The 25,778-nt window shown below is 40.8% G+C and overlaps 1 protein-coding gene across 1 annotated transcript in view; it reads left to right on the forward strand.

Moving 5' to 3' along the window:
* OTULINL (OTU deubiquitinase with linear linkage specificity like) overlaps positions 1 to 25,778 on the forward strand; it is a 69,879-nt gene that overhangs the window by 37,887 nt on the left and 6,214 nt on the right. Inside the window, exons 5-6 of the mRNA XM_089674824.1 lie at positions 10,753 to 10,902; positions 12,128 to 12,256. Of these exons, the coding sequence (XP_089530950.1) occupies positions 10,753 to 10,902; positions 12,128 to 12,256 (279 nt within the window). The remainder of the gene's footprint in view (positions 1 to 10,752; positions 10,903 to 12,127; positions 12,257 to 25,778) is intronic.

Below are 25,778 nucleotides of genomic sequence, written 5' to 3' on the forward strand. Positions count from 1 at the left end.
TAAAAGCGGTTTTAGAACAGCGATAGTAAATCAGAACCACTTGCAGAATTGAGTGATAATGATTCGTGGGGAAATTCGTCATCAGACACTGAAAACAATTTTGCGACTTTGCTCAGCGATGTGTGAATTTGCCTCTGTATTTCAAATTTCAGTGTTTTTGGTTTGATTATATTATTGAATTAAATTTATTATTATTACAATATTATTTTTTATGATTATTTATTAAATTATAATTTATGATTTCGTGTTTCAAATTTTATCATATCCGGAATGTTTAATAGACTCTTGTTCGTACAGATTTCAGTGAGTTATTCCTAAAAATTACAGCCTACAATAAAAAACTACATATTTCCATGCAAAATAATGGTACCGCTTTCAGCACAAAAAATCGGAAAGAATCATCAAGGAGGTTAAGGATTTAGAGAAGATCTGTGCAGAAGAGTGTACCCAAATCCCTCCTGAGATGTGTGCAAACCTGGTAACCAACTACAAAAACCGTCTTACCTCTGTGCTTGCCAAGAGAAAGAGATTCTGTGGACAGGTGTCTTTTTATACACATAACGAGTTGTCCTTAGGAACACCTTCCTAAATTGACAGAACTAATCTGTACCACATGAGCACATAGCCAGTCTGTGGGAGCCAGAATTATTGTTGGTTGTTAGGGGATCAAATACTTATTTTACTCACTGAACTGCAATTCAATTTATAACATTTGTATTATGTGTTTTTTTTCTGGATTTTTGGTTGATATTCTGTCTCTATCATTTAAAATACACCTATGATAAAAATGATAGATCCTTCATGTCTTTGTAAGTGGGCAAACTTACAAAATCTGCAGGGGATCAATTATTTTTCCCACTGTATACCCAGCATACAATGCATACAGCCTCCATGTATCAAAAAATCAGAAAACGCTGCTTTAGACTGCAAATACATGGTACAAACTACACTGTGATGTGAGTGTGGCTAGTGCAATTCTGAATACAGTTCACAAATTACTTTATCGAACAGTGTGCATATTTCCATTATTCTTTTTTATACAATAGAGGCAAGACATCCTCCTTTACCCAGGGAACCCCAAACAAAGCTGGGATCCCTCCAGACAGTGAAATATGCAAGTATCATTCAACGTAGCTTCTGTCAAAAAAAAAAAAGTAAATTTTCACTCTGTTTTAAACTGTTCGCCAGACTGGCAATAAAAATGATGTAGTCACATTCAGTAGCTCTTAGCTTTCAGAGAAGGGAAAACTCTGCAAGCCCTAAAAATCGCAGGGTTTTAAAAAAGTGTTTTTGTACACCAAAACTGTGGAATATTTTGAGTAGAAAAGACAAGGATATAGTTAATTTTGTTGTGCAACATATCCTTGTTCAAAAACAATAATGTCATGTTCCTTTAACACCATCACTCTTGTCAAAGAAAGGTAATTTTGATTCGAAGTAACGCCCAATTCAAGGAGTTCCCTTCACATAAAAAAGACCTATCACCAAACTGAAATTAACTTTTGTCATGCAACATCAGGATTTTACTACACTTTTATATTACTTTGAAGGAGAAAGTGCATTTGTGTATGTATAGTCAAGTTTTTTTTTTTTTTTTATTAATGAGTATGGCAAGATTAAAGGGTAACTCCACTTTCGTAGGGAAAAAAAATAGGAAATATAAAAAAATAATATAGTGTATAAAATTGTGACACAAGTCATATTCTAATTGATTACTATTAAAATTACCTTTCTCCTTCAATCTGCAGCATTCAGTTCTTTGTAAAATGCAATACAATATGGCAAACTGGAGGTGTTCTGTACATAGATGATGTACAGAACACCCCCCAGAAATGTAATTTCCTGCTTGCGTGATTAGCTTACTGAGTTTCCAAGAAGTCTGCACTAAGATACAAATCAGATTTTTGGCATCCCCTGCAACAAAAATATCATTTTTGGTGAGATACTTCCAAAGGGAAATCACATCTAAAGAGATGCAGACCCTGCCAGTTTCCTTATTAGAGCCCTGCAGGTGCAGCAGCTGACTGATATTTATGAAACCACTCCCATTCACTCTACACATGGACACAGAGAAACAAACCGCTATTTCTCTAGAACAGGGTTGTCAAACTCAATTTCATCAAGGGCCACATCTGCATTATGATTACCCTCAAAGGGTGGGTTGTATCTCTAAGACTATGTATGTGAAATTCAGGAGTGCGCTACATACAGAGTGCAGTATTCAGGAGTGCGCTACATACAGAGTGCAGAGTTCAGGAGTGCACTATCAGTGCAGAGTTCAGGAGTGTGCTACATGCAGGGTTCAGGAGTGCACTATGAGTGCAGAGTTCAGGAGTGCGCTACATACAGAGTGCAGAGTTCAGGAGTGCACTACACACAGAGAGCAGAGTTCAGGAGTGCGCTACATACAGAGTGCAGAGTTCAGGAGTGCGCTACATACAGAGTGCAGTATTCAGGAGTGCGCTACATACAGAGTGCAGTATTCAGGAGTGCGCTACATACAGAGTGCAGAGTTCAGGAGTGCACTATGAGTGCAGAGTTCAGGAGTGCGCTACATACAGAGTGCAGAGTTCAGGAGTGCGCTACATACAGAGTGCAGTATTCAGGAGTGCGCTACATACAGAGTGCAGAGTTCAGGAGTGCACTATGAGTGCAGAGTTCAGGAGTGCGCTACATACAGAGTGCAGAGTTCAGGAGTGCGCTACATACAGAGTGCAGAGTTCAGGAGTGCGCTACATACAGAGTGCAGAGTTCAGGAGTGCGCTACATACAGAGTGCAGAGTTCAGGAGTGCGCTACACACAGAGAGCAGAGTTCAGGAGTGCACTATGAGTGCAGAGTTCAGGAGTGCACTATGAGTGCAGAGTTCAGGAGTGCACTATGAGTGCAGAGTTCAGGAATGCACTACGTACAGAGTGCAGACTTCAAGGGTGCACAGTGTACAGAGTGCGGGGTTGAGGGGTGCTTTACATACAGAGTTCCGGGTTTAGGGGTGTACTATGCACATAGTGCAGGGCTCAACTCTCTTTCACAGGCTGTCCATATCTCACTCCCACCCCTCCTCCTCGGCTCTGACCTCTGCACATATCCTTCTACAGCGCTTGTCTCTCCCCACACCCCCAAAAGCTTCTTCACATCTCACCTACCTAGCCCCACTATAGTACCTCCAGGCAGTGTAGGTAGCTCTGCCTTTCTCTCAATTGCAGGGAGATCATTGGTTGGTATCTGTCTCCCACATTGAGTGCATGCAGGGATCTGTGAGAACCACTGAGAGTAATGCTGTCCTTATAAAAACAGAAGGCAAGAGCCAGAGGTGGCAGAATGTTGTTCCACCATGTTTCAGCTGAAAAAAAGCCCTGGCTGTGAGGGCCGCATGAAATGGCCTGGAGAACTGGATTTGGCCCCCGGGCCTTGTGTTTAACACATATGCTTTAGAATAACAAACAACAGGAATCTGCAACAAAGTTTGTTAAAATCCCTGCAATGTACATAGATCACACAGAGGGGAATGTTTTTTTTTCTCAACAAAAGTGGAGTTACTCTACTGTAAGTTGACCATGCAGTGTTTGCATTTTGAACGGTTCCTGATGAACTGGCCAAAATTCAATAATGTGTGGGGCCCTGTTAGCCTTCTCCTACCTGACGTACTTCAATTGAAAAGTTGAAGCAGTCAGGTGAAAAATTAACCCAGCCTTTATAACATGGTTGGAGGAATCTGGCTGAACTAAAAACACCTAATACAGTTTGGCCTGTTTTTAGAACTCCTGTCAAGTTTGTATTGCTACCTGTGTCTCTGCTAGGCAGATTCTTCTTTTCTGTTTGTCTTGGTGACCATCAGCACTAAAGCTGGCCATAGATTCATCAGATTCCCCCACCCACACATCCAAGGTGGATAGAATAATCCCCCCACTGCAACATTATATTCTGGCAGTGGAACTCCTCCTCTGCCAGAATATACTGATCAGCGCTGCAGCTGAATGGCTGCAAGTGCTGATTGAGCAAAAATATTCTGGCAGTCACGTTCGGGAGGAGTCTGTCACAAAATCGACTCTTCTCAAACCTGTATGGCCATAGATGGATCAAAAATTAGCCAGTACCTGCTGAACCAATCAAATTTTGATCCATGTATGGCCAGATTAAAGTGGTTATAAAGGCTGAAGTTTTTTTACCTTCATGCATTCTACCCATGAAGGGAAAAAATCTTCAGTGTGCAGCTCCCCCTTCAGCCTCCCCAATACTTACTCAAGTCTGATCCCGATCCAGTAGTGCACAAGAGCAGCAGCTCTCCTGGATCTCTACCTCCTCATTGGCTGAGACACAGCATTGGCTTCCGCTGCTGTCAATAACAGCCAGTGGGGGGAGCCGCAACAGAGACAAACATGGACAGAGGCGGTTTGGGAGTGAGCACACATAGTGCTCCCAGAGCTAGCAGTGTTGTTGCACTTTGAATAACAGTTGCACAGCATTGCAACACTGTACCCATAAAACAAATTTATTTTTTCATGCAAATAAGAGATTTATTTTGGTGGTATTTAATCACCACTGAGTTTTTTTATTTTTTTGCTAAATTAGCAAAAGAAATTAAATTAAAAAAAACTTTTTTCTTAATTTCTGTTTTAAAATTTAGCAAATAGATAACTTTTCTTCATGCATTTAAAATAAAATATATTCTGCTACATTTCTTTGGTGAAAATAACCCAAATCAGTGTATATTATGTAGTCTGTAGGAATGTTTTTTATAGAGTCCACAAACTATGGTATACAGTATATATCTGGCAATCGATCAGTATTGATGAACTGATGGCCAATCTAATTTCTTGAAAAATAGACAGTCCAAGGTATTTGATAGGAGGCATAACGAGTTTTTTTTGGAGTTGTAATTTTTTGTCACAATTTTATGGAAAATGAAGAAATAAAAAAAAAAAAACTTCACAAATTTTTTTTTTACATATTGTCACAGTCCAGTACAGTGCTAGCATATAATTGGTATGGCGGTGATCAGGGACACTGATTGGTGACAGTATGTAAAAAAAAAAAAAAATAATAATTTTTTTTATTTTATAAAATTGTTTCTATTAATTTGTTATTTTTTATTATACAATTTTTTTTCAACACGCTGTGACCAGAGCAATACAGTGTTACCATAGTAACATTGTACTACTCTGGACAAGTGATCAGGATTTTGTTTTTTTGGGGTTTTTTTTTACACATGATTGCTGATACCAGTGTACACTGCTCAAAAAAATAAAGGAACACTTTTTTAATCAGAGTATAGCATCACATCAATTAAACTCCTGGAATATTGAGCAGAGTTAAGTAGCAGAGGGGGGTTGTTAATCAGTTTCAGCTGCTTTGGTATTAATGAAATTAACAACAGGTGCACTAGATGGGCAACAATAGGACGACCCCCAAAACAGGAATGGTTTTACAGGTGAAGGCCACTGACATTTTTTCCCTATTCATTGTTCCTGATTGTTTTTCATTAGTTTTGCATTTGGCTAGGGTCAGTGTCACTACTGGTAGCATGAAGCAATACCTGGACCCTACAGAGGTTCCACAGGCAGTCCAACTCCTCCAGGATGGCACATCACCATAAGGTTTTCTGTGTCTCCCAGCACAGTGTCAAGAGCATGGAGGAGATTCCAGGAGACAAACAGTTACTCTAGGAGAGCTGGACAGGGCCGTAGAAGGTACTTAACCCATCATCAGGACCAGTATCTGCTCCTTTGTGCAAGGAGGAACAGGATGAGCACTGCCAGAGCCCTACAAAATGACCTCCAGCAGGCCACTGATTTGAATGACTCTGACCAAACAATCAGAAACAGTCTTCATGAGGGTGGTCTGAGGGCCCAACCGACGTCCTCTAGTTGGCCCTGTGCTCAGTGTCCAGCACCATAGAGCTCGATTGGCATTTGCCATTGAACACCAGAATTGGCAGGTCTACCACTGGTGCCCTGTGCTTTTTACAGATGAGAATAGGTTCACCCTGAACACATGTGACAGACATGAAAGGGTCTGGAGAAGCCATGGAGAACGTTATGCTGCCTGTAACATCATTCAGCATGACCATTTTGGTGGTGGGTCAGGGATGGTCTGGTGAGGCATATCCATGGAGGGATGCACAGACCTCTACAGGTTAGACAATGGCACCCTGACTGCCATTAGGTATTGGGATGAAATCATTGGACCCATTGTCAGACCCTACACTGGTGCAGTGGGTCCTGGGTTCCTTCTGGTGTATGACAATGCCCGGCCTCATGGGGCGAGAGTATGCATGCATTTCCTGAAGGATGAAATAAGTGACACCATTGAATAGCCCTCACACTCGCCTGACCTAAATCCAATAGAACACTTCTGGGATATCATGTTTTGGTCCATCCGACGCCGCCAGGTTGCACCTCAGACTGTCCAGAAGCTCAGTGATGCCCTGGTCCATATCTGGGAGAAAATACCCCAGGACACCCTCTGTTGTCTCAGTTGGTGCATGCCCTGACATTGTCAGGTATGCATACAAGCACGTGGGGGGTCATACAAACTACTGAGTACCATTTTGAGTTGCTGCAATACCTCTAGTAACCACATACAACCCAGCTCTAGAAGGAATAAGAAAAATAATCAGAGATTTACAACCCATCATAACAGAGGATGGAACTCTGAAAGAAATATTCCAGCAAGCCCCAAAACTGGCTTTCAGACAACCCCCCAACCTCAGAAATAAACTAATCAGTAGGAAACTTCCTTATGATTATGAGGTCACAAATAATGGAAGCAAACCCTGCAATAAAAAACGCTGCAAACTGTGCAACCAAATCAATCCATCAAACAGTGTCAGACACTCAAAAGGGATCTTCAATATCTCCGGATCATACAGCTGCACCTCTAGTAATGTTGTGTACCTTATCCAGTGCAGAAAATGCAGCAAAGGATCTTATGTTGGTGAAACAGGACAGAGGTTGCAAACAAGGATGAATTTGCACAGACATACCATGAAGGAACATAAAGAAGATGACCTTTGCACACCTGTGGGACACCATTTCGCACAACTGCACCACACTATGGAAGACCTCAATATTTTAGTTCTTAAAGGAAATTTCAAAACTATTCAGAAAAGGAAAACTTTTGAACTAAGAATATTTCTATTTGCCACAATAGATAATGGCCTTAATTTGGACATGGGATTCCTCACTCATTATCCAACAGTTTTACGACCCCCTCTGTGAGTGCTGTTCCCTCCCCCCCAGTCTTTGCTTTTGCTGTGTCTTATCTCTAGTCTTATCCTAGTTTTATAACCATTGCTGTGTACATTTGTGTGTGTGTGTGTTTCTTTCTGTTTTTTTTTCTCCCCCTTTCAACATCTCTTTTAACATTCTGCTAAAACTTTGTGAAGTAGTACTGCCTGGACCTTGAAGAAGGGGACATACCCCGAAAACTTGTCCTTAAAATTGTATGTTAGTGCAAATAAAAAAAGTATCACGTCAGTACTCAATTGTTTCTGTCGAGTTGCTGCAATGAAATTTCAGCAAAATGGACTAGCCTGCTGCATCATTTTTTCACTTTGATTTTCTGGATGTCTTTGAATTCAGTTAATATTTTTCATTTCCATCAAACAATGGGGCATCCTTGCATTCCTTATACATTACCCAGTCCATGTGAGGTGCTGCAATGAAATTTCAGCAAAATGGACTAATTTTCGATTTCATCAAATGATGAGGCATCCTTGCGTTCCCAACACATTACCCAGTCCATATCAGTATAAATATCCAACATGATATTTTTCCACATTGAAATCTGATGTGTTTTGAGGTGTTCCTTTAATTTTTTCTTTGAGCAGTGTATTTCATTGGTATTAACAACCATTTTTACTGAATTAAACTGACTCATTCAGTCTTTCCCATGTGACCGCTGTAACCAATCACAGCTAACAACACAGTTGTTTACAAGGATGGCATGAAAGCAAGCCATCCATTGTATACAATTGTCATGTGATCTGCTGTAATTGGTCACAGCAGTCACATGACACTGGCAGCGGGCTGGTGTAGTGATCTGTCATCAGCTGTGTCCTGTGAACATAGCCGGTGATAGATTGCGCCGCTCCGCAGCCCCTTGATCTGCACCTTCTGACAGGATGTCATATGACGCCCACTCAGGAGGAGGAGTGTCCTGCCATCAGTCTGCTATAGGCTGGGTCGGAAGGTGTTAAAGTGATTGTTATTTAAAAAAAAAAAAAAAAAAAAAAGCCTTTACCAAACATGTTATAGTTACCTGCTCTGGGCAGTGGTTTTGCATAGAGCAGCCTTGATCCTCCTCTTCTCAGGTCCCCTGCTGGCCCTCTTGGCACCTCCCTCCTACCAATTGCCTTTAACAAGTAGCTTGCTATGGGGGACCTGAGCAGACTCCCTCCCAAGCCACTGCTGTGTGTTCATTCACACACAGACATGGCTCGGCCCTGCCCCTGCTCTCTTCACATTGACTCACGGGGTGATTGACAGCCATTGGCTCCCGCTACTGTCTCAGATGATTAGGATGGAGAGACCCGGGACAGCTGAGGCTCTTCTGCACATCGCTGGATCAAGATTGGGTCAGGTAGGTGTTAGGTGAGCTACTGCACATACAAAGTTTTTGTTTTTTTTTTTCTTCCCTTCATGCATAGAATGCATGAAAGTAAAGAAAGCTTGAACCTTTACAACCACTTTAAAGTTATCACAAGAACAAGAGGTGGGGGTACATTTTCCAGTAGGTACATCTGTTCTGGTGGCAACTGTCTATGTATGGAATTTCTCTTATGCTGTAGAGATTTCCTAATCTTTCCTACTCTATCCAAAGCTAAAGAAACCAGGTTCTGCAATACATACAATTTAAGTGTTGGATTTTCGATCCAAGGAAATTTTTGACTACTCCTTCATGCAAAATTCTTTCAGTTACAAAATGTTTGTGCGTTTCCTTGTATGAAGTGCCCGTTTCAAATCCCCTACAAAATTTCACTGGGATTCAAGTCAGGCCGCTATCTAGGGCAGGCCGGGTCTTTGCCTACATGCTCAATAAGAGACTGTAATCTTGCTGTAATTTTCTTTTCAGGCAGTAAAGGTTTATTTTTCCTAACACACCTCCCATGGAGGTTAAATTTGTTCAGTCTCATTCTGCAGATCCCACAGTGACATTTTAGGGTACTTGGAAGACTTGTTTTGGCCCCAAACAGGCAGGTCTTGGATTGAATTTCCAGAAAAAATGATCAGTTGTTTTGAAATCTGCGCCACTTGTAGATTATTTTCCTTTGAGTGGAATGTTTGGTTTAATTTAACTTGGTGATCTTTTAAATCCCTTGCCAGACTCATAGGCATCCATAAGTTTTTCTGAGGGTCCTAGAGAGCTCTATATGGCCTGGCAGTACTAGGGTCGTTGGTTCGAATCCCAGCCACGGCACCACCGGTCTGGAGTTTGCATGTTCTCCCTGTGCCTGCGTGGGTTTCCTCCGGGTACTCCGGTTTCCTCCCACACTCCAAAGACATGCTGGTAGGTTAATTGGATCCTGTCTAAATTGGCCCTAGTATGTGTATGTATGAATGTAAATTAGGTACCTTAGATTGTACACCCTTGAGAGTTAGGGACTGATGTAAATGTACAATATATATATATATATATATATATATATATATATGTGTGTGTAAAGCGCTGCGTAAATTGACCGTGCTATATAAGTACCTGTAATAATAATATTAGTGTTAGCTGATTGAATTGATGGTTTCTCATATTGCAAAGGGAATTCAGAGGCTAGATATTCCCACGAGACCAGACATTTCATAAGCACTGGGTGACTAATTTGGCCCACATACTGTAAAATAAAAGGATGTTGACTCCAGCAAACAGCTGATTTGCATGCTCTTGGTGTACATAGTGTTCTGATACTGCACAGACAGTTTTGGTGTTCTATGGTAACATACTGGGGATTAGGGAATTCCTGCTTAAAGAAGCAGAACTTGCAAAACACTTGTGGAACCCTTAGGGAGCCGAGTTCATGTAACAGTCAGTCCTATTTAGAATCCTGTTAGCAAATAAAAGTGCATCTTTTTTTCTGCTTGTGCTGACTGTAGCTCTATCCTAGACTGAACCCCTATTTATGGGTGTTTCTGTGTGAGAGCTACAGCATAGCAATAACCAACATATTCTCTCCTCTTTGTACTAGATGTGTAGGAAAGAAAACCTTGCATACAGTACATTGAAAGAATAGGCACCTACCAAATATTCTCTGCAGTCATCCTATGTAAGATCATCATTCATCTGTGACTGTGCATCTGTATCTATGGCTTCACTTCCTCTGTGTGCCTGTCACTCACCATCAGTTCTGAAATGCCAGCACTGTGTATGTCTCCACCCCCCTCCTCTGTCAGTCACATCTAATTTTGTGATAGTCTCTCACAGCAAGCTGCCCACCATGCTAGCTCAGCATGCACAACGTCGATTAAAACCTTACAAAGTGCTGCATGTACAGTATTAACAGGATGAACTACATATCTTTCTGATTAGACTTCTTTAAGTTTATCATTCACTCACAGTATTTACAATTACTGTATATAACATTTTGCTCTATTATATTTAGGGAGATACCAAAAGGAACCACAAGAGGTGAATTCCTTACTCAGATTTGGTATCACCATACACTTGATTTTATAATCACACTTTTTGAACTAAATAATTATATATATATATCAACTAAATAATTATATATATTGTTGCTATATATCACTTTTGTCAACAGGCATACAAAAACCTGTACTGGAATCATCATATCAAAACTTTGCAGTATGTAAAACAGGACAATTACTGTGTTCTTAGAGCTGTCATGTTCCAAGTGTTTAGTCAAGGAATGCCCTTTCCTGGATGGATGAAAGAAAAGGATATCCTAAAGGTATTTCAGTTTTAGTATTTTCACAAGGCAAATAAAATCTTTTACGTATCCTAACATGGGTTGACTGTAATTTTTTCCATCATTTTCAATATGAACAAAACTTAGCCAAGTATCTGCATAGGAAACAACTTTGTAAAGGTGCCAGAACCTGGTCAAGCACAGAGGAATAAAAGTGGTGGTGATGGAGAGGGTGCGGATAAGGTTTTATCCAACTTATAGTGGTCCATTGAGGAGTGTTTGCTGTATTCCTCAACGTCACATGGGTATCCAGGCAGTGTTGCCCCGCTGGAGCCAGAATCAATAACATCAGATCCTCTTACTCATAGATATCTGATATTTGTGTTGTCTAGAGATTCCCGGGTTCACAGACATTTGTCATGACATGTAGGTGGATGGGTGGAACAAATGAGCACTGTGGGGGTAATGGAGCAGCATGGTAGTGTGGGTAGCAGGTGTGGTAAGTAAATACTTTCAACTTTAGGCCTGGTTCACACTAGTGTGATTTCAGTTGTGCCTTGAGTGACACAGAATCAAATGACAAAGGAAATCAAATTGTTTTTAATGGTGTCCATTCACATTCCTAGATTGTAAGCTCCAAGGAGCAGGGCCCTCGAACCCCTTGTGTATTTTATTGTATTGTTACTGTATTGTCTCCCATTGTAATGTACAGCGCTGAGCAAACTGTTGGCGCTATATAAATGCTGTGTAATAATAATTATTGCAACTCAGCACAGTGATTTTGGAAAAGGTTCCTGTACTACTTTGGTGTCATTCCAGTGCAATTTTGGCCCCATAGAAAATACAAAACATATCAAAGTAGCACTACATAATTGCATTTAAAGTCCAAGAAAAATCATATGGCAGCAGTATGAACCTAGCCTTACATGCACATTTTGAAATGGGGACTTTAAGTTAGGTGACAGTGGTGGGGGCTTGTGGGCCCCAGTATTATTAGTCTAGTTTGCTATGACCCCTGTAGTCATGGTTCTGTATCCAGTCACCATAAAGATGTACTGGTTGTAAATTTACTGAAACGCAGCACACTACTGTGTTATTATGACACAGTCTATATCTGCGCATCTAGAGTAAGTGGCTCTATTTGTGGCAATCCTTTGGACAGCAGTCTATATCTAAGGCTGTTCGATATATGTTTAGTTTCAATAGTATGGAGGAGAGTGGTGTAGCAAGTTTGAAACAATTTTGTTTCTGTTTATTATTTGAATAGCTTCCTGAAAAGCTTCTATATTCTCAAGGATGTAATTGGATACAACAGTTTAGCTTTGGACATGAGAAGTACACAGGTCCAAAGGTCTATGGAAAACTGCGAAGCTGTCTAGAAAGCTTCAAAAACCAGGTAAGTGCACTTTTTAAAACCTGATTTGAATTGATTGATACATTGGTACAAGCAAAGATCTATACTCAGACAAAAAAGTTAATAAAAAAAAACAAACAAAAAAATAAAAACAGGCAGCTTTTTCTGCTGTCACTTTTATATGTTTCTATACAATTACTACTTTATGCCTTATGATGGTATTGACACCAGTTTAACCACTTGCCAACCAAACTATAGCCGAAAGACGACTACAGCGCAGTTGTCCACTTCTGGGAGGGTTTCCATGGAATTCTACACTGATAATCAGGGCACTGATTATCAGTGCCACTCAGCAGTGTCACCTATCATTGCCCAGCAATGCCGCACATCAGTGCTACCACTCAGTGCCTCCAGTCAGTGCTAACAGTCAGTGCCGCCCATCAGTGCTGCCTATCAGTACCGCCTATTAGTGCCCATCACTGTTGCATACCAGTGCATCATCAGTGCCTCCTCATCAATTTCCACCAGTGCTACCTTATCAGCACCACATCATCAGTGCCACCTCATCAGTGCTACCTATCCGTGCCACCTCATCAGTGCTACCTATCCGTGCCACCTCATCAGTGCCCATCAGTGCTGCCTATCAGTGCAGCCTCATCAACGCATATCAGTGAAGGAGAAAAATTACCTGTTTGCTAAATTTTATAATAGAAACAAAGAAAACCTTTTTTTCACATTTTTTGCTCTTTTTTTGTTTATAGTGCCAAAAATAAAAACCAGTGGTGATTAAATACCACCAAAAGAAAGCTCTATTTGTGTGAAAAAAATTATAAAACTTTCATGTGGGTACAGTGTTGCTTGACCGCCCAATTGTCATTCAAAGTGCAACAGCACTGAAAGCTGAAAATTGGCCTGGGCAGGAAGGGGGTAAAGTGCCCGGTAGGCAAGTGGTTAAATAATACAAAAGGGTTTATTGAATAAAATAGTGCAAAGAGCTGAGCAAAATGTAGTAAATGGAAACTAAACAGATTGCCATATACTAAAGTCAGATAAGTGACTGGTGCCATTTGCCTTATTAATTATTTCTGTTGCCCATATCCGTTGAGGTCAGCAAAAGCAAACAGAATAAGTCCTGTGAATGCAGAGAGAGAGAGAGGAGATAGCCGCTACAGCTAGGCACAGCGCTGGATTGAGTGAGGACTCGGGTAATTATTTAGGATGGGAAGGCTATACAACTACTGGGATATTTTTTTCCTTAATGCAGGGAGTGCATTAAGGTAAAAATGTATAGCTTTTACAACCACTTTAAACATAAAAGGGTTTGTTTTGTATTTAGTGAAGCTCTCATACCACTAAAGGTCTTGGCAGATAATCTTAGTTGCCAAAGTGATGTAGGTATTACATTCCTAAAGTGGTTGTAAACTCTTACATATACCCAGTTAAGTTGTACCTGCCTTTCTGCGGTCTTCTCTTTACATCCATTCAAAATCCAGAATTTTAAAGCTTGTCTGAGTGCTCAGCAAAAAGGGGATGGAGAGCTGAATTTACAGACACACTTCCCTCCACACAGCTCACAGGAACAGAGCTGAGACTGTCACTCTACTGGAGGTCCCTCCGTTGTCACCATTTTTCTCTTGGTGTCGGGGAAAACGTCTCAGAAGTGACTCATGCTGATAGCAGAGGAACAGGGCAGCAGTCAGAAATCATATTTGGTGCTCTTAACTGAAACAAGTATACACCATAGAGGGATACCCTTTGTTCATATTTCATGCCTGAGGTTTACAACCACTTTAACTGAACAATAGGCTTAGTTTCCTAAGCAGCACAGAATGCCACTTTAGATTTGTATTTAGGTGTAGTAATCGTCATCGTTTTTGTGATGTTATTAGATGGGCAGAGAGTAAATTGGGAAATAGTGTAAGTGTTCTATCTACACTGGCTGCAAATAAGAACTGTCTCTGAATCATTTATTGTATACAAAGGCTATAAGTATTAGCCTGATACTTTGTGTGCATATGATCATGATCATCGCAGGTAATTGTTGGCTGTGCCAACAGTCACAAATAGCTGCTATTCGCATGCATCTGTCATTTCCAGCCCCATGAATCTGCAGGTCCTTGCCGCTGGAATTCATAGCGTGTAAAAATGCAAATGAAGGCTTACCCTCTGCAGTAAGACTGCAAACTGGGGATTGTCTCAATAAATTTTTAATAGAATGGAATAAAAGTGGAATTGTAGATCTTAATGGTAGAGATGCACGGTGGTTTAAGCACATCACCTCAGCAAATGATATTATTGCAGGGTAGTTAAAAGGCAGATTAATTAAATGTTATTGAGCTAAACATTTTTCTAATAGACACCATTAAGGCCTCCTTCACATGGGCATACTTAAGCATACATAGGAGTTCCCAGCATCCCTGTGCAGGCAATCCCATTCATGTCACTTGGGAGGCAGCTGTTGGATGGACACAGATGATACTCCAAATTGACATCCGTTCGGGTTTGTGCAGGTCTCTGAACGTACATGGTCTGCGTTCAGGGACTGTGCATCCCCGTGAAGGCAAACAAGGCCCTGTTATGGTCATACACTTAAAGCAGAGTTCCACCTGAAAAAAAAAGTCAGCAGCTACAAAAACTGTATCTGCTGACTTTTAAAATACAGACACTTACCTGTCCCTCGGTCCAGCGGTATCTTAACCACAGCTGGTTTCACCAGCCGTCTTCTCTCCCTGGCGCCGACATCTTCAGTGTGGACATCCGGGGCGAGAAGCGCTGTGCTTTGTGAATGGCCCCGTAGTCTTCTGGGACCTGTCACGTGCCCCAGAAGACCACAGGGAGGAAGGGGGTGAGGACAACTTCTGCTTACGATCGCCTAGGCAACCTGTCAAATTTGGGTACCCGCTCCCCAAAGGTGCCAATCCTTAAAGCAGAACTTCCCCTTTTGGGTGGAGCTCTTCTTTAAGTACGCCCATGTGAACAAGGCCTAAGGATAACATTTTTCATGCAGTTATGCACTATTTATAGCAAAGACCTTTGCAAAACATGCACATCAAAAGAAAAAACTCTGCCTATGGTCTGGGAACTGTTTCTTGCACTTTGTAAAGGATGCCATCTGCGTACAATAGGAGACTTGCTGTCATGATACAAGTTGCATTAGGTTTATTTCATAGAGTGGAATGAACACACTATACTGAGTTGGTTACAGAACCCTTCAGCACTTGCCATTTCACAAAAAAAATTGCTATTGTAATAGAATGAACATGACATAAAATGTTTCTGCATTGCAAATTACTGTATGTTGTTTTATAATATTTTGTTATGCTTTAGTTTTGAATGGGAAACTGACTACCAGCATGTTTATATGATCAACTCCTATGATGGAGGATGGGAGCAATGTGTCAACTCATTACTGGCTGTATCTAGTATATCCAGTAACTTTGGAATAATTTTTTGTTATGAGACAACTATGTGTAAAATATGCAGAAGTAAAACACATACACCATTAAAACAGCCATTACTGAAGATTGGTTAAACCATTTCCTCATCTTATTAATACTGTTTAAACTTTTTCATTTATTTAATTAGGAATAAATGTAAAGAGAAAAATGCATTTTACAATTTTTTTCCAGTCTCAGATGTTTCAAAGAACCATATTTATATTGCTCTCTGACTACAGGAATGTCTCACAAGTGTCATTTTTATGTCAAGTTGCAGAAGCCCATATGTAGAAATAGCTGCAGTCATATTTCGGACTTGGGTAGCAGAAAATATCCCCTTTGAAGTGAAAGATTCCCTAGCTAGCAAACGTCACCAAGCCTAAGGTGCCTGATGATGTTTGTGCCCAAAAGTTCAAAGGTGTTACTTCATATGGCTTACAAGAAATTCAGATACAGTTTTAGCAAACAATTTCAGCATTGGCCTGGTTGTAGCATTACCTGTTTGCAGCACCTTAAAGTATTGATAACCCAAAGGGTCACAATTACATGGTATTCATTACCATCAGATGATCCATGTCCAGATGTATGATGCTGTATGAAAACAAATTTACCTAAAGTGTATTGACTTAGTAGTTGCCCTTTAAGTACAATGCACTAATCAGTAACTGTCATTGTAATCCTGTAAACAAGGTGGGTGATTAGTAAATCTGTCTCTTCATTGCATGCTTTATATTCTCTTACAGCCAAAAGGTGAGACAAACATACTTAATACAAACACAGTTTTATACTGGAAAGTGCCAAAGTCAATTGGAGTAAAATAAAACAGTCAAAGCTACTTTCTTACATTGATTATAACCTTAGAAACACCAATGCATGTGTTTGAAGCTTAGCTACGACAATATATATATAATTTCTCTAATTCTCTTTCTGTCAGCAGAGCATATAGCCTAATGCACATTCATTATTGACTGGGCCAGGTACTTATCCATCCCAGTGTCTGCAGTTTCACTCAGTAATAGCAATGCAGGTTGCGTGTCCTGAAACCAACCTGACTGGTTGTGTCAGTGCCTGTTGCAGGCTGCTTTAGGGAAAGGTACAAGAATTCACAGGTACAGGTCTTAAAAGGCATACAGCTGAGCCGTTATTTCCCCTCATCATCCAGCTAGCGATGTTCAGGAGGGAAGGTGCCATGTCTGTCCTAGGAGATTCCAGCCAGTTACACCATTTAATGGCACATACCCTTTCAAATGATATATAGTTTCTTCTGACTGATATTTTCCTGAAACTGTAATAAAACATACAGGGAGGGAATTCAATAAAGCTGCCACAACACTTCACTTTTCTGGTGTTAATCACTCTTCTAAAGGTATTGCGCCAAATTCATGAAGTAAATATTACACTTTTGGCTCTGACAGCAACTCGTGCACCAAATTCCAAAATGCACCACTTTTACATTGTGTCACATTGAATGGAACAAAATGAACTGTGTCGCATTCAATGTGACAAATTCAAAATAAAATAGAGACAGTATGTATCTCATGAAAGTGGAGCTAATTAGGATTAACTCTCTTTTGGCCTACATAGATAAATTAGTGCAAACAGATTTTACCAAAGTGTCGTGTGTGCATTCTAGAAGTGGTACAGCATGAGCTAAGTTCAAGTACATGTTCTAGATAGGTACATGAATTTGGCACATGCTGCACCACTTTTAGAACACATGAGAGACTCTTTCACACAATCTGCCAGTTCTAGTGTATTCCAGGGACCGTGTATTGTCATGTTTTTCTGCAGAGTTTATTATTTCAAGTTCCCAATCTGCCACCATTATCGTCTTCTGATAATTAGCTCATCTGAGATCTGGATAGTTTCTGTCCATGGTCAAAACATTTGTTTTCGTATATCACTCCTATGTTTTGTTTTTAAATACCTTAAACTGATGTTATGTTTTATTATATATACTGTATATATACTATTTTTTCTTAACAAAGTAGTATTTAGTGCACAGTGCAACCCTAACCATGGGGTTCCAAATCTTTTTTGAAGAGAGTGTGGAACAGTAATTGTCTCCTTTCAGGCATACTGTATTTCATTGAAACCTTTGATTGAGCCATATAGAGGGAAAAGGGAGAGAGGATGATGATTCACTGCTCTGACTCATTCGTGTGTGAAAAGTTAATTCTGGACTGCTGAAGTATATAAATAACAGGCTTTAAACAACAGGAGATGAAAGAAACTGTAAATTATATATGAAAAGGACCGCAAAGTTACAACTACTGGACGGATATAAGAATACAGTATGTTTGTATGCAATGTTTTATATTTACTTGACTAGAAAAAAGAAAAAAAAATTATTAATCCAACGGTAAAGGGAACTAAACATCACGGTAGAGCAGCAGTTTCCCAGAGCTCCCCACCAGCCGCTGACATCATTAGCCAGTCTGCATCTAGGTACTGATCTTCGGCCATTTTCATTGGCTGGGCTAAGATTATGTCACCCTTTGTGCATATGTGGGAGTTCAGTCATCTCTGCATCGCTGAAATTATACTGTTGTGCGTGCACAGCTAAGTATACAAGGTGGACAGGAAGGTATAGTATGTCATTTCTGCATTAAAAATCCTGCCTGTGTGACATTTGTTTAATAACTGAAGTTCCAGTGTAGGGACAAATAAATTAGTAATTCAGGTAAGTTGGGTTATTCTGCTGCCTTCAGGAGATTGGACACTGTAAACAAAGCTATAAGAAGAACCTAATATAACAGATGCAAATACCACATTTAGAATCAACTCCAGACCTTTTACCTGCTTAATTGATAAAGAAATAACAAAGGAGTAGCCCACACCTGGCAATGAAACAGCTTTTGATTCAATAGTCCAATTACTTTTGGTCCCTTGAAAAAGGGGGGATGGCTAATCTTAAGAGATGTAATTCCTAAACTCTTCCTCCAATTTGGATGTACATACCCTCAAATTAAACCTGACAGTGTGCACTTTTAGTTCATATCCATTATATAACTATAGCTTGAATATGTTTTGGTAAATACCTGAAAAATCTAAAATTGTGCCTGTGTCCAAATATATATGGACATAACTGTATCTTTCAATGGGCATACCTTGCACATGGTCATGCCTGATATGTTGTTGGGATCGCACCTCCGACCTTTCCTACTTCGACCTCTCTCCCTCAATAGGATTGGCACGGTTGGTGCCTACAACTTGATATTTCATGCAATGCCCTGTGTTTGCAGGCACTCTTCTTGAGTGTCTAATTGCCCCCAGGTACTCTGTCCTTATCTCCTTTCTTTATCTTTTTCCCATTTGTAGCCCTGACTTTTTCTTTCCCTTCCTCCCCCACCTTCTGGCCCTTTCTTTCCCCTCCTTCATTCCTGCTCCACATGGCTTACATGATGGTGTCGCGCCAGAAAGTGAAACTTTGCTCAAACATTGTTAATGGTCTTAATATCACCTCTAAACGAGGGCAAATTCTATTCCAAATGCACAAACAGCAGGTTAATGTGCTCTTCCTGCAAGAGATGCATTTTAAATCTGACTCTACCCCTTCCTCCTCCAACAGATACTTTAACAGGTGGTTCCACAGTACCAGTCCTCTTCAGAAGGACAAGTGAGTCTCTATTGCTTTCCATAAAGCTCTTCCAATTGTCCTGCTTAATCACATGTCCGACCCACAGGGGAGATATGTCACAGGAGAGATATGTGAAATTTTCACTATAGGACACTAAATTTACTGTTGCCAATATCTATCTCACAAATGTTAACCATATCTCAACTGCTATGTATTATTTGAAGGTATTGTCCATTTTTTGGAAGGGAAATTTATCCTGGGCAAGAATCCCAGTATCACCTTGGATCTGGTTTTGGAATCGTCTATGGTGAGGTCTTTTATCTCCTTTTCTAAATTGAGGTTCCTAAAGTACGCTCTATATGACATGCACTTGATTGATGTTTGGAGGGTTTTGCATCCTAAGTCCCAAAACTTCACCTACTTTTCCCCTGTCCATTGATCCTATAGTCGAATCAACTATTTCCTTACCGACCACAGTTGTTTGGATTGGTCTCCTGAATGCTATGTAGATACTATGGTATGGTCTGATCGCTCTCCCATCTAGCTGACATTCTTGCTCCCTTCTGCTCCTCTGAAAGAGTGGATGTGGTACTTAAATGATCAGCTGTTAACAAACCTGGATTGTGTTGCTTGCGTTTCGGAGGAAGACATGGAAACCCTGACTAGAAAAAAATTAATGGGGCTGTAAGAGGCACGACATCAAAATGAAAATATACTCAGTGATATCTGAGCAATCACATAGCTTATCATAAAAAGCATATATAGCTTATAACTAACAGGCTTATTACATAACCTTACAAGGAATAACCTTGGAGAACATAAGAACCATAGTTGACATATTTGCTGCAAAATAGTGCCTCAATCCTTTCTCTGACGGAATATAACATATGATTCTAAAATTATATAAACAAGGCCAAAAATAAGCATATAGCACACTTAAGGAAAATAACGTTTATAACAAACAGATGTTTACATTAACCGATAATGGCATCAACAGGTTTATAGAAAGCCAGCAGGAACAATGAGCATTGGATCCAAGAGGGATGGGTCAAAGGTGCAAAGGTGAGCCAAGTAGAGAAAACCTCATATCCATATATAAAGCTGTCTCAAAACATACAAACTACACGCCTACTCCCCAAGCTGGGGAGTAAAAATGCTGTTTGTACATTTTGGGACACAATAAACATTTGGATGTTTTGACTTTTTCAGCTTTAAATATGGATATGTGGTTTTGTCTACTTGGCTCACCTTTGATTGAACCCTTTTTCTGGACCCCGGTCTCCCCACCAGCTCTATTTGTTATGGGATTTGGGACCTGGCTCCAGGCGGATATGTTATTGACAACAGCTTCTTCCTTCCATACCAGACAAGCCGATTGAATTTGAATCTTTGCTTTTTACAGAAACACCCTCCTACTGATGTAGTCTCCCAACTCTATTCGTTACTTCTGAACACATCTTCTCCTGATCCCCCTCCTTATACACAAGTCTGGGAAGCAGAGCTTCATCACACTATCCCTCTTCCGGACTGGCTTTATCCTGACCCACAAAATTTCTCTAGCCACAAAGAATCAAGAAAAAGGGTTTAAACTAGTAAGCACATAGGACAGATGTCCGTCGGTTCTCCATTGTTTTAACCCATCCACGCCTCACATATGGGATTGCAAGGCCTCCAAGGGTACTTTACTACACATCTGGTGGGAATGCCCCTCCATCAGGAGATTTTGGCAACACATTTTCGATTTATACTGTAAACTGATGGCGACTTCTATTGAACCCTCCCCTGAAGTAGCCCTTCTTTCCATGCTGCCTGAACCCTTCAAATCTGTAAAAAAAAAAGATGTCATGAGTCACCTCATGACTGCAGCCAGGGTGGTTTCCCCCTGACATTGAAAGACAAACATCGCGCCTTTCCTAGGGGAATGGGTCAATGAGCTGGACTCTGTAGGAGAACTGGAACACCTTTTGGAGCAGGAAACAGGCAAGGAGGAACCATTTTCTCTCACCTGGACCTCATGGTCCATGTTTTGTTACTCATCTGAGTTCCTTTCATGGGCTAAGAGTGACGCTGATCCCATTCCTGCATAGCTGTGACAGAGTGTATCCTTATCCTTCCTATTCTACCCTGTCCAACCACATGCTCTCTTCTACTCTGTGTTGCTCCTCAGAGATTTTAATCCATCCATTATACCAAGAATCATTACCGTATACTCTGATATGTGAACCCTTCAACATATACACTGCTTAAAAAAATTAAAGGAACACTTTTTAATCAGAGTATAGCATCAAGTCAATTAAACTTCAGGGATATTGATCTGGTCAGTTAATAAGCAGAAGGGGTTGTGCTTTGGTGTGAATGAAATTAACAATAGGTGCACTAGATGGGCAACAATGAGATGACCCCCATAACAGGAATGGTTTTACAAGGGAGGCCACTGAATTTTTTTCCCTACTCATGTTTTCTGACTATTTTTTACTAGTTTTGCATTTGGCTAGGGTCATTGTCACTACTGGTAGCTTGAGATGATATCTGGACCCTACAGAGGTTGCACAGGTAGTCCAACTCCTCCAGGATGGCACATCAATACATGCCATTGCCAGAAGGTTGCCAAGAGCATGGAGGAGATTCCAGGAGACAGGCAGTTACTCCAGGAGAGCTGGACAGGGCAGTAGAAGGTCCTTAACCCATCAGCAGGAGCGGTATCTGCTCCTTTGTGCACGGAGGAACAGGTTGAGTACTGCCAGTGCCCTACAAAATTACCTTCAGCCGGCCACTGACCAATCAAAAACAAATTTCATGAGGGTGGCCTGAAGAGCCGACATTGTCTAGTGGGCCCTGTGCTCACTGCCTGGCACCATAGAGCTCGATTGGCATTTGCTATTGAAGACCAGAATTGGCAGGTCCACCACTGGTGCCCTGTGCTTTTCACAGATGAGAGCAGGTTCACCCTGAACACATGTGACAGACGTGAATGGGTCCAGAGAAACCATGGAGAACGTTATGCTGCCTGTAGCATTATTCAGCTTGACCATTTTGGGGGTGGGTCACGGATGGCCTGCGGAGACATATCCATGGAGGGTCGCACAGACCTCTACAGGCTAGACAACGGCACCCTGATTGTCATTAGGTATCGGGATGAAATCCTTGGACCCATTGTCAGACCCTACACTGGTGCTGTGGATCCTGGGTTCCTCCTGGTGCACGACAATGCCCGGCCTCATGTGGCGAGAGTATGCGGCCAGTTCCTGGAGGATGAAGGAATTGATACCATTAAATGGCCCCCATGCTCGCTTGACCTAAATCCAATAGAACAGCTCTGGGATATCATGTTTCAGTCCATCTGACACCGCTAGGTTGCACCTCAGACTGTCCAGGAGCTCAGTGATGTCCTGGTCCAGATCTGGGAGGAAATACACCTGGACACCATCTGTTGTCTAAGTAGGAGCATGCCCTGACATTGTCAGGCATGCATACAAGCTCGAGGGGGCCATAAAAACTACTGAGTACCATTCTGAGTTGCTGCAATTAAATTTCAGCAAAATGGACTAGCGTGCTGCAACATTTTTTCACTTTGATTTTCTGAGTGTCTTTGAATTCAGTCCTCTGTAGGTTAATAATTTTAATTTCAATCAAATGATGGGGCATCCTTACATTCCTGATACATTACCCAGTCCATATCAGTATAGATATCCAGCATGATATTTTTCCCCTTTTGAGATCTAATGTTTTTCAGTGTTCTTTTAATTTTTTTGAGCAGTGTACTTTCTTTGTGTAACACTGAATATTAGTATACTTTATGAAATTTAATTTTCTTATGTACCTACACTTGATGCCAAAGATGATGCCATGTATCCCTTCCTCTGCCACTTTTTCTTCTCTGTGTAAAGTGACTGAACTGTAATGTAACCTTACCAGATTGAATTGTTATATTGGAGATCTCCTATCATTCAATCTTCAATCTCCATACAGCACACACACTTTATTGCTAGAAGTATTGGGATGACTGCCTTTACACGCACATGAACTTTAATGGAATCCCAGTATTAGTCCGTAGGGTTCAATATTAAGTTGGCCCACCCTTTGCAGCTATAACAGCTTCACCTCTTCTGGGAAGACTGCCCACAAGGCTTAGGAGTGTGTCTATAGGAATGTATGACCATTCTTCCAGAAGCACATATGAGGTCAGGCACTGATATCGGACAAGAAGACCTGGCTAGCAGTTTCCGATCAAATTCATCCCAAAGGTGTTCTTTTGGGATAAGGTCTGGACTCTGTGCAGGCCAGGCAAGTACCGTTCTTGCAACTGCCAAACCCAGACATGTCCATTAGAATGCCAGACAGAAGCGTGATTTGCCACTCCGGAGAACACGTCTCCATTGCTCTAGATTCCAGTGGTGGCATGCTTTACACCACTGCATCTGACGCTTTGCATTGCACTTGGTGATATAAGGCTTGTTTGCAGATGCTCAGCCATGGAAACCCATTCCTTGAAGCTCTCTATGCACTGTTGTGCTAATCTGAAGGCCACAGCAAATTTCGAGGTCTTTAGCTATTGACTCTGCAGACAGTTGGCAACTTCTTTGCACTGTACGCTTCAGAATGCGCTGACCCCGCTCTGTCATTTTACGTGGCCTACCACTTCGTGGCTGAGTTGCTGTTGTTCCCAGTTGCTTCCACTGTGTTTTAATACCACTATCAGTTGACTATGGAATATTTACCAGCAAGGAAATTTCACGGATGGACTTATTGCACAGGTGGCAACCTATCACCGTACCATGCTTGAATTCACTGAGCTCCTGAGAGTGACCCATTCTTTCACAAATGTTTGTAGAAGCAGTCTGCATGCCTAGGTTCTTGATTTTATACACCTGTGGCTATGGAGGTGATTGGAACACCTAAATCCAATGATTTGGAGGGGTGTCCCAATACTTTTGGCAATAGAGTGTATGTATGTACTTTTTTCTGTAATTTCAATAAAATTAAATTGAACAAAGTTAGTGCATTTAACTTACAAAGAATCTGGGCTGCTGCTACACAGAGACAAGGTTATATTTACTTCTCAGAGTGGTTTCTTCCTTTCACGTTGCCATTGCCTATTGCCATAAGGTGCAAGGTACCACCTTTCCCTTTCAAGCACACTCCACTAAATCAGTTAGTGCCTCATGAGCTTTTCAGCATCTGACATCTGTTTTTTTTAGGTTTGGCTGCCACCTGGTATTCTACTGACACATTCGTTCAGTTTTACTAGGTAGTCAATTAGGCCTTGCTTGATGCTGGTTGGTTCTTCAGGCGACTCTGTAGGCTTTGTCAAGCCCACTCTGTTAACCTGTTGGTTTTTATTGCCCTGTTAACATTTTTGTTGCTGTGTTGCTTACCCCTTAGATGGACTGCTTTTGGACGTCCCTCTATGACTCAATGTACAAATGATAAAGAAGTATTTTGACTTACCATAAAATCCCCTTTCCTGATTAGTCTCCTGAAGGCAGCTGCATAATCCAATGTAGCTGAATTACTTCATTCTGTTTCCCTTAATGTACTCCAAGAAAAAGATTTTACTGTAGCCCAACCTATTTTTGTTTTTTTTTATCAAGTGGGCTTAGCAAAAAAAAAAAAACAGATTACTCCTAACTACACAAAGTGGATGGAATAATTCCCAATGGCAGACATTGTATTCTGACAGCTGCATTCAACACCATCAGAATACATTAAGCAGTGGGTGCAGCCGTTGATCAAAAAAACATTTCCAACATGCCCTTTGACAGAAGTCAATCAAACAACAACTTTTGTTGAGCAGGGACTGTCACACACTGATCAAAATTCATTCTATCATTGCTGAACCAGCTTAATTTAGATTAGTGTATAGCCAGGTTAAGTCAGGATCATAATTTATAAAGGATATACATTCTTTTTAATTGAAGTCATTTCACACAGTTTGGGTGTATCTGGATACAATCACTTTCATTTGTGAGCAAATGATAATGCCCTTTTTAAATCAATTTTGACCCCTGGTATGCACAGTTGACATGAAAAGTATAACAATTTATGTTCTTCTGTTTGCTAAAGAGTAATGCTTTCTTTATGTTCTGCTTAACACTGCAATTGGCCTTTACAGAGCCTCTGTGATTGTACCCTCTTCCCAAATTTAATGACCTCAAACTGTTTAAAACCCTCATCTGATCAACAATTTAAGTGTGTCCTTACATATTGATCCACAGGAATTTCTCGTACAAGTGACTTGGAATAAAAGAGTTTAGCGTGTAGCAAGGTGTTAAACCATGCACAGTAAATGTGAGACAGTGACATTGCTGTTAAGGGTGCTCTGATTAATACAAAAAATGTTCATGAAGCCTACATCCTAACTGTAGAATCAGACTACTGTTGAAGAAATCTATGAAGCCCCTCCATAGACCCAGTACAATAAGCAGTTTGGCTATGGGGTTGATTTACTAAAGCCAAATATACTGCGCACTGCAAGTGCATTTACTCTGGATCTGAGGGGAAGCTCTGCTGATCATCCAATCATGTGCAAGCGAAAAATGCTGGTTTT

This window comes from Staurois parvus, unplaced genomic scaffold (genome assembly GCF_062004578.1).
Source record: "Staurois parvus isolate SC_StPar_1 unplaced genomic scaffold, SC_StPar_1.0 ptg000153l, whole genome shotgun sequence".
NCBI classification, from domain to species: Eukaryota; Metazoa; Chordata; class Amphibia; order Anura; family Ranidae; genus Staurois; species Staurois parvus.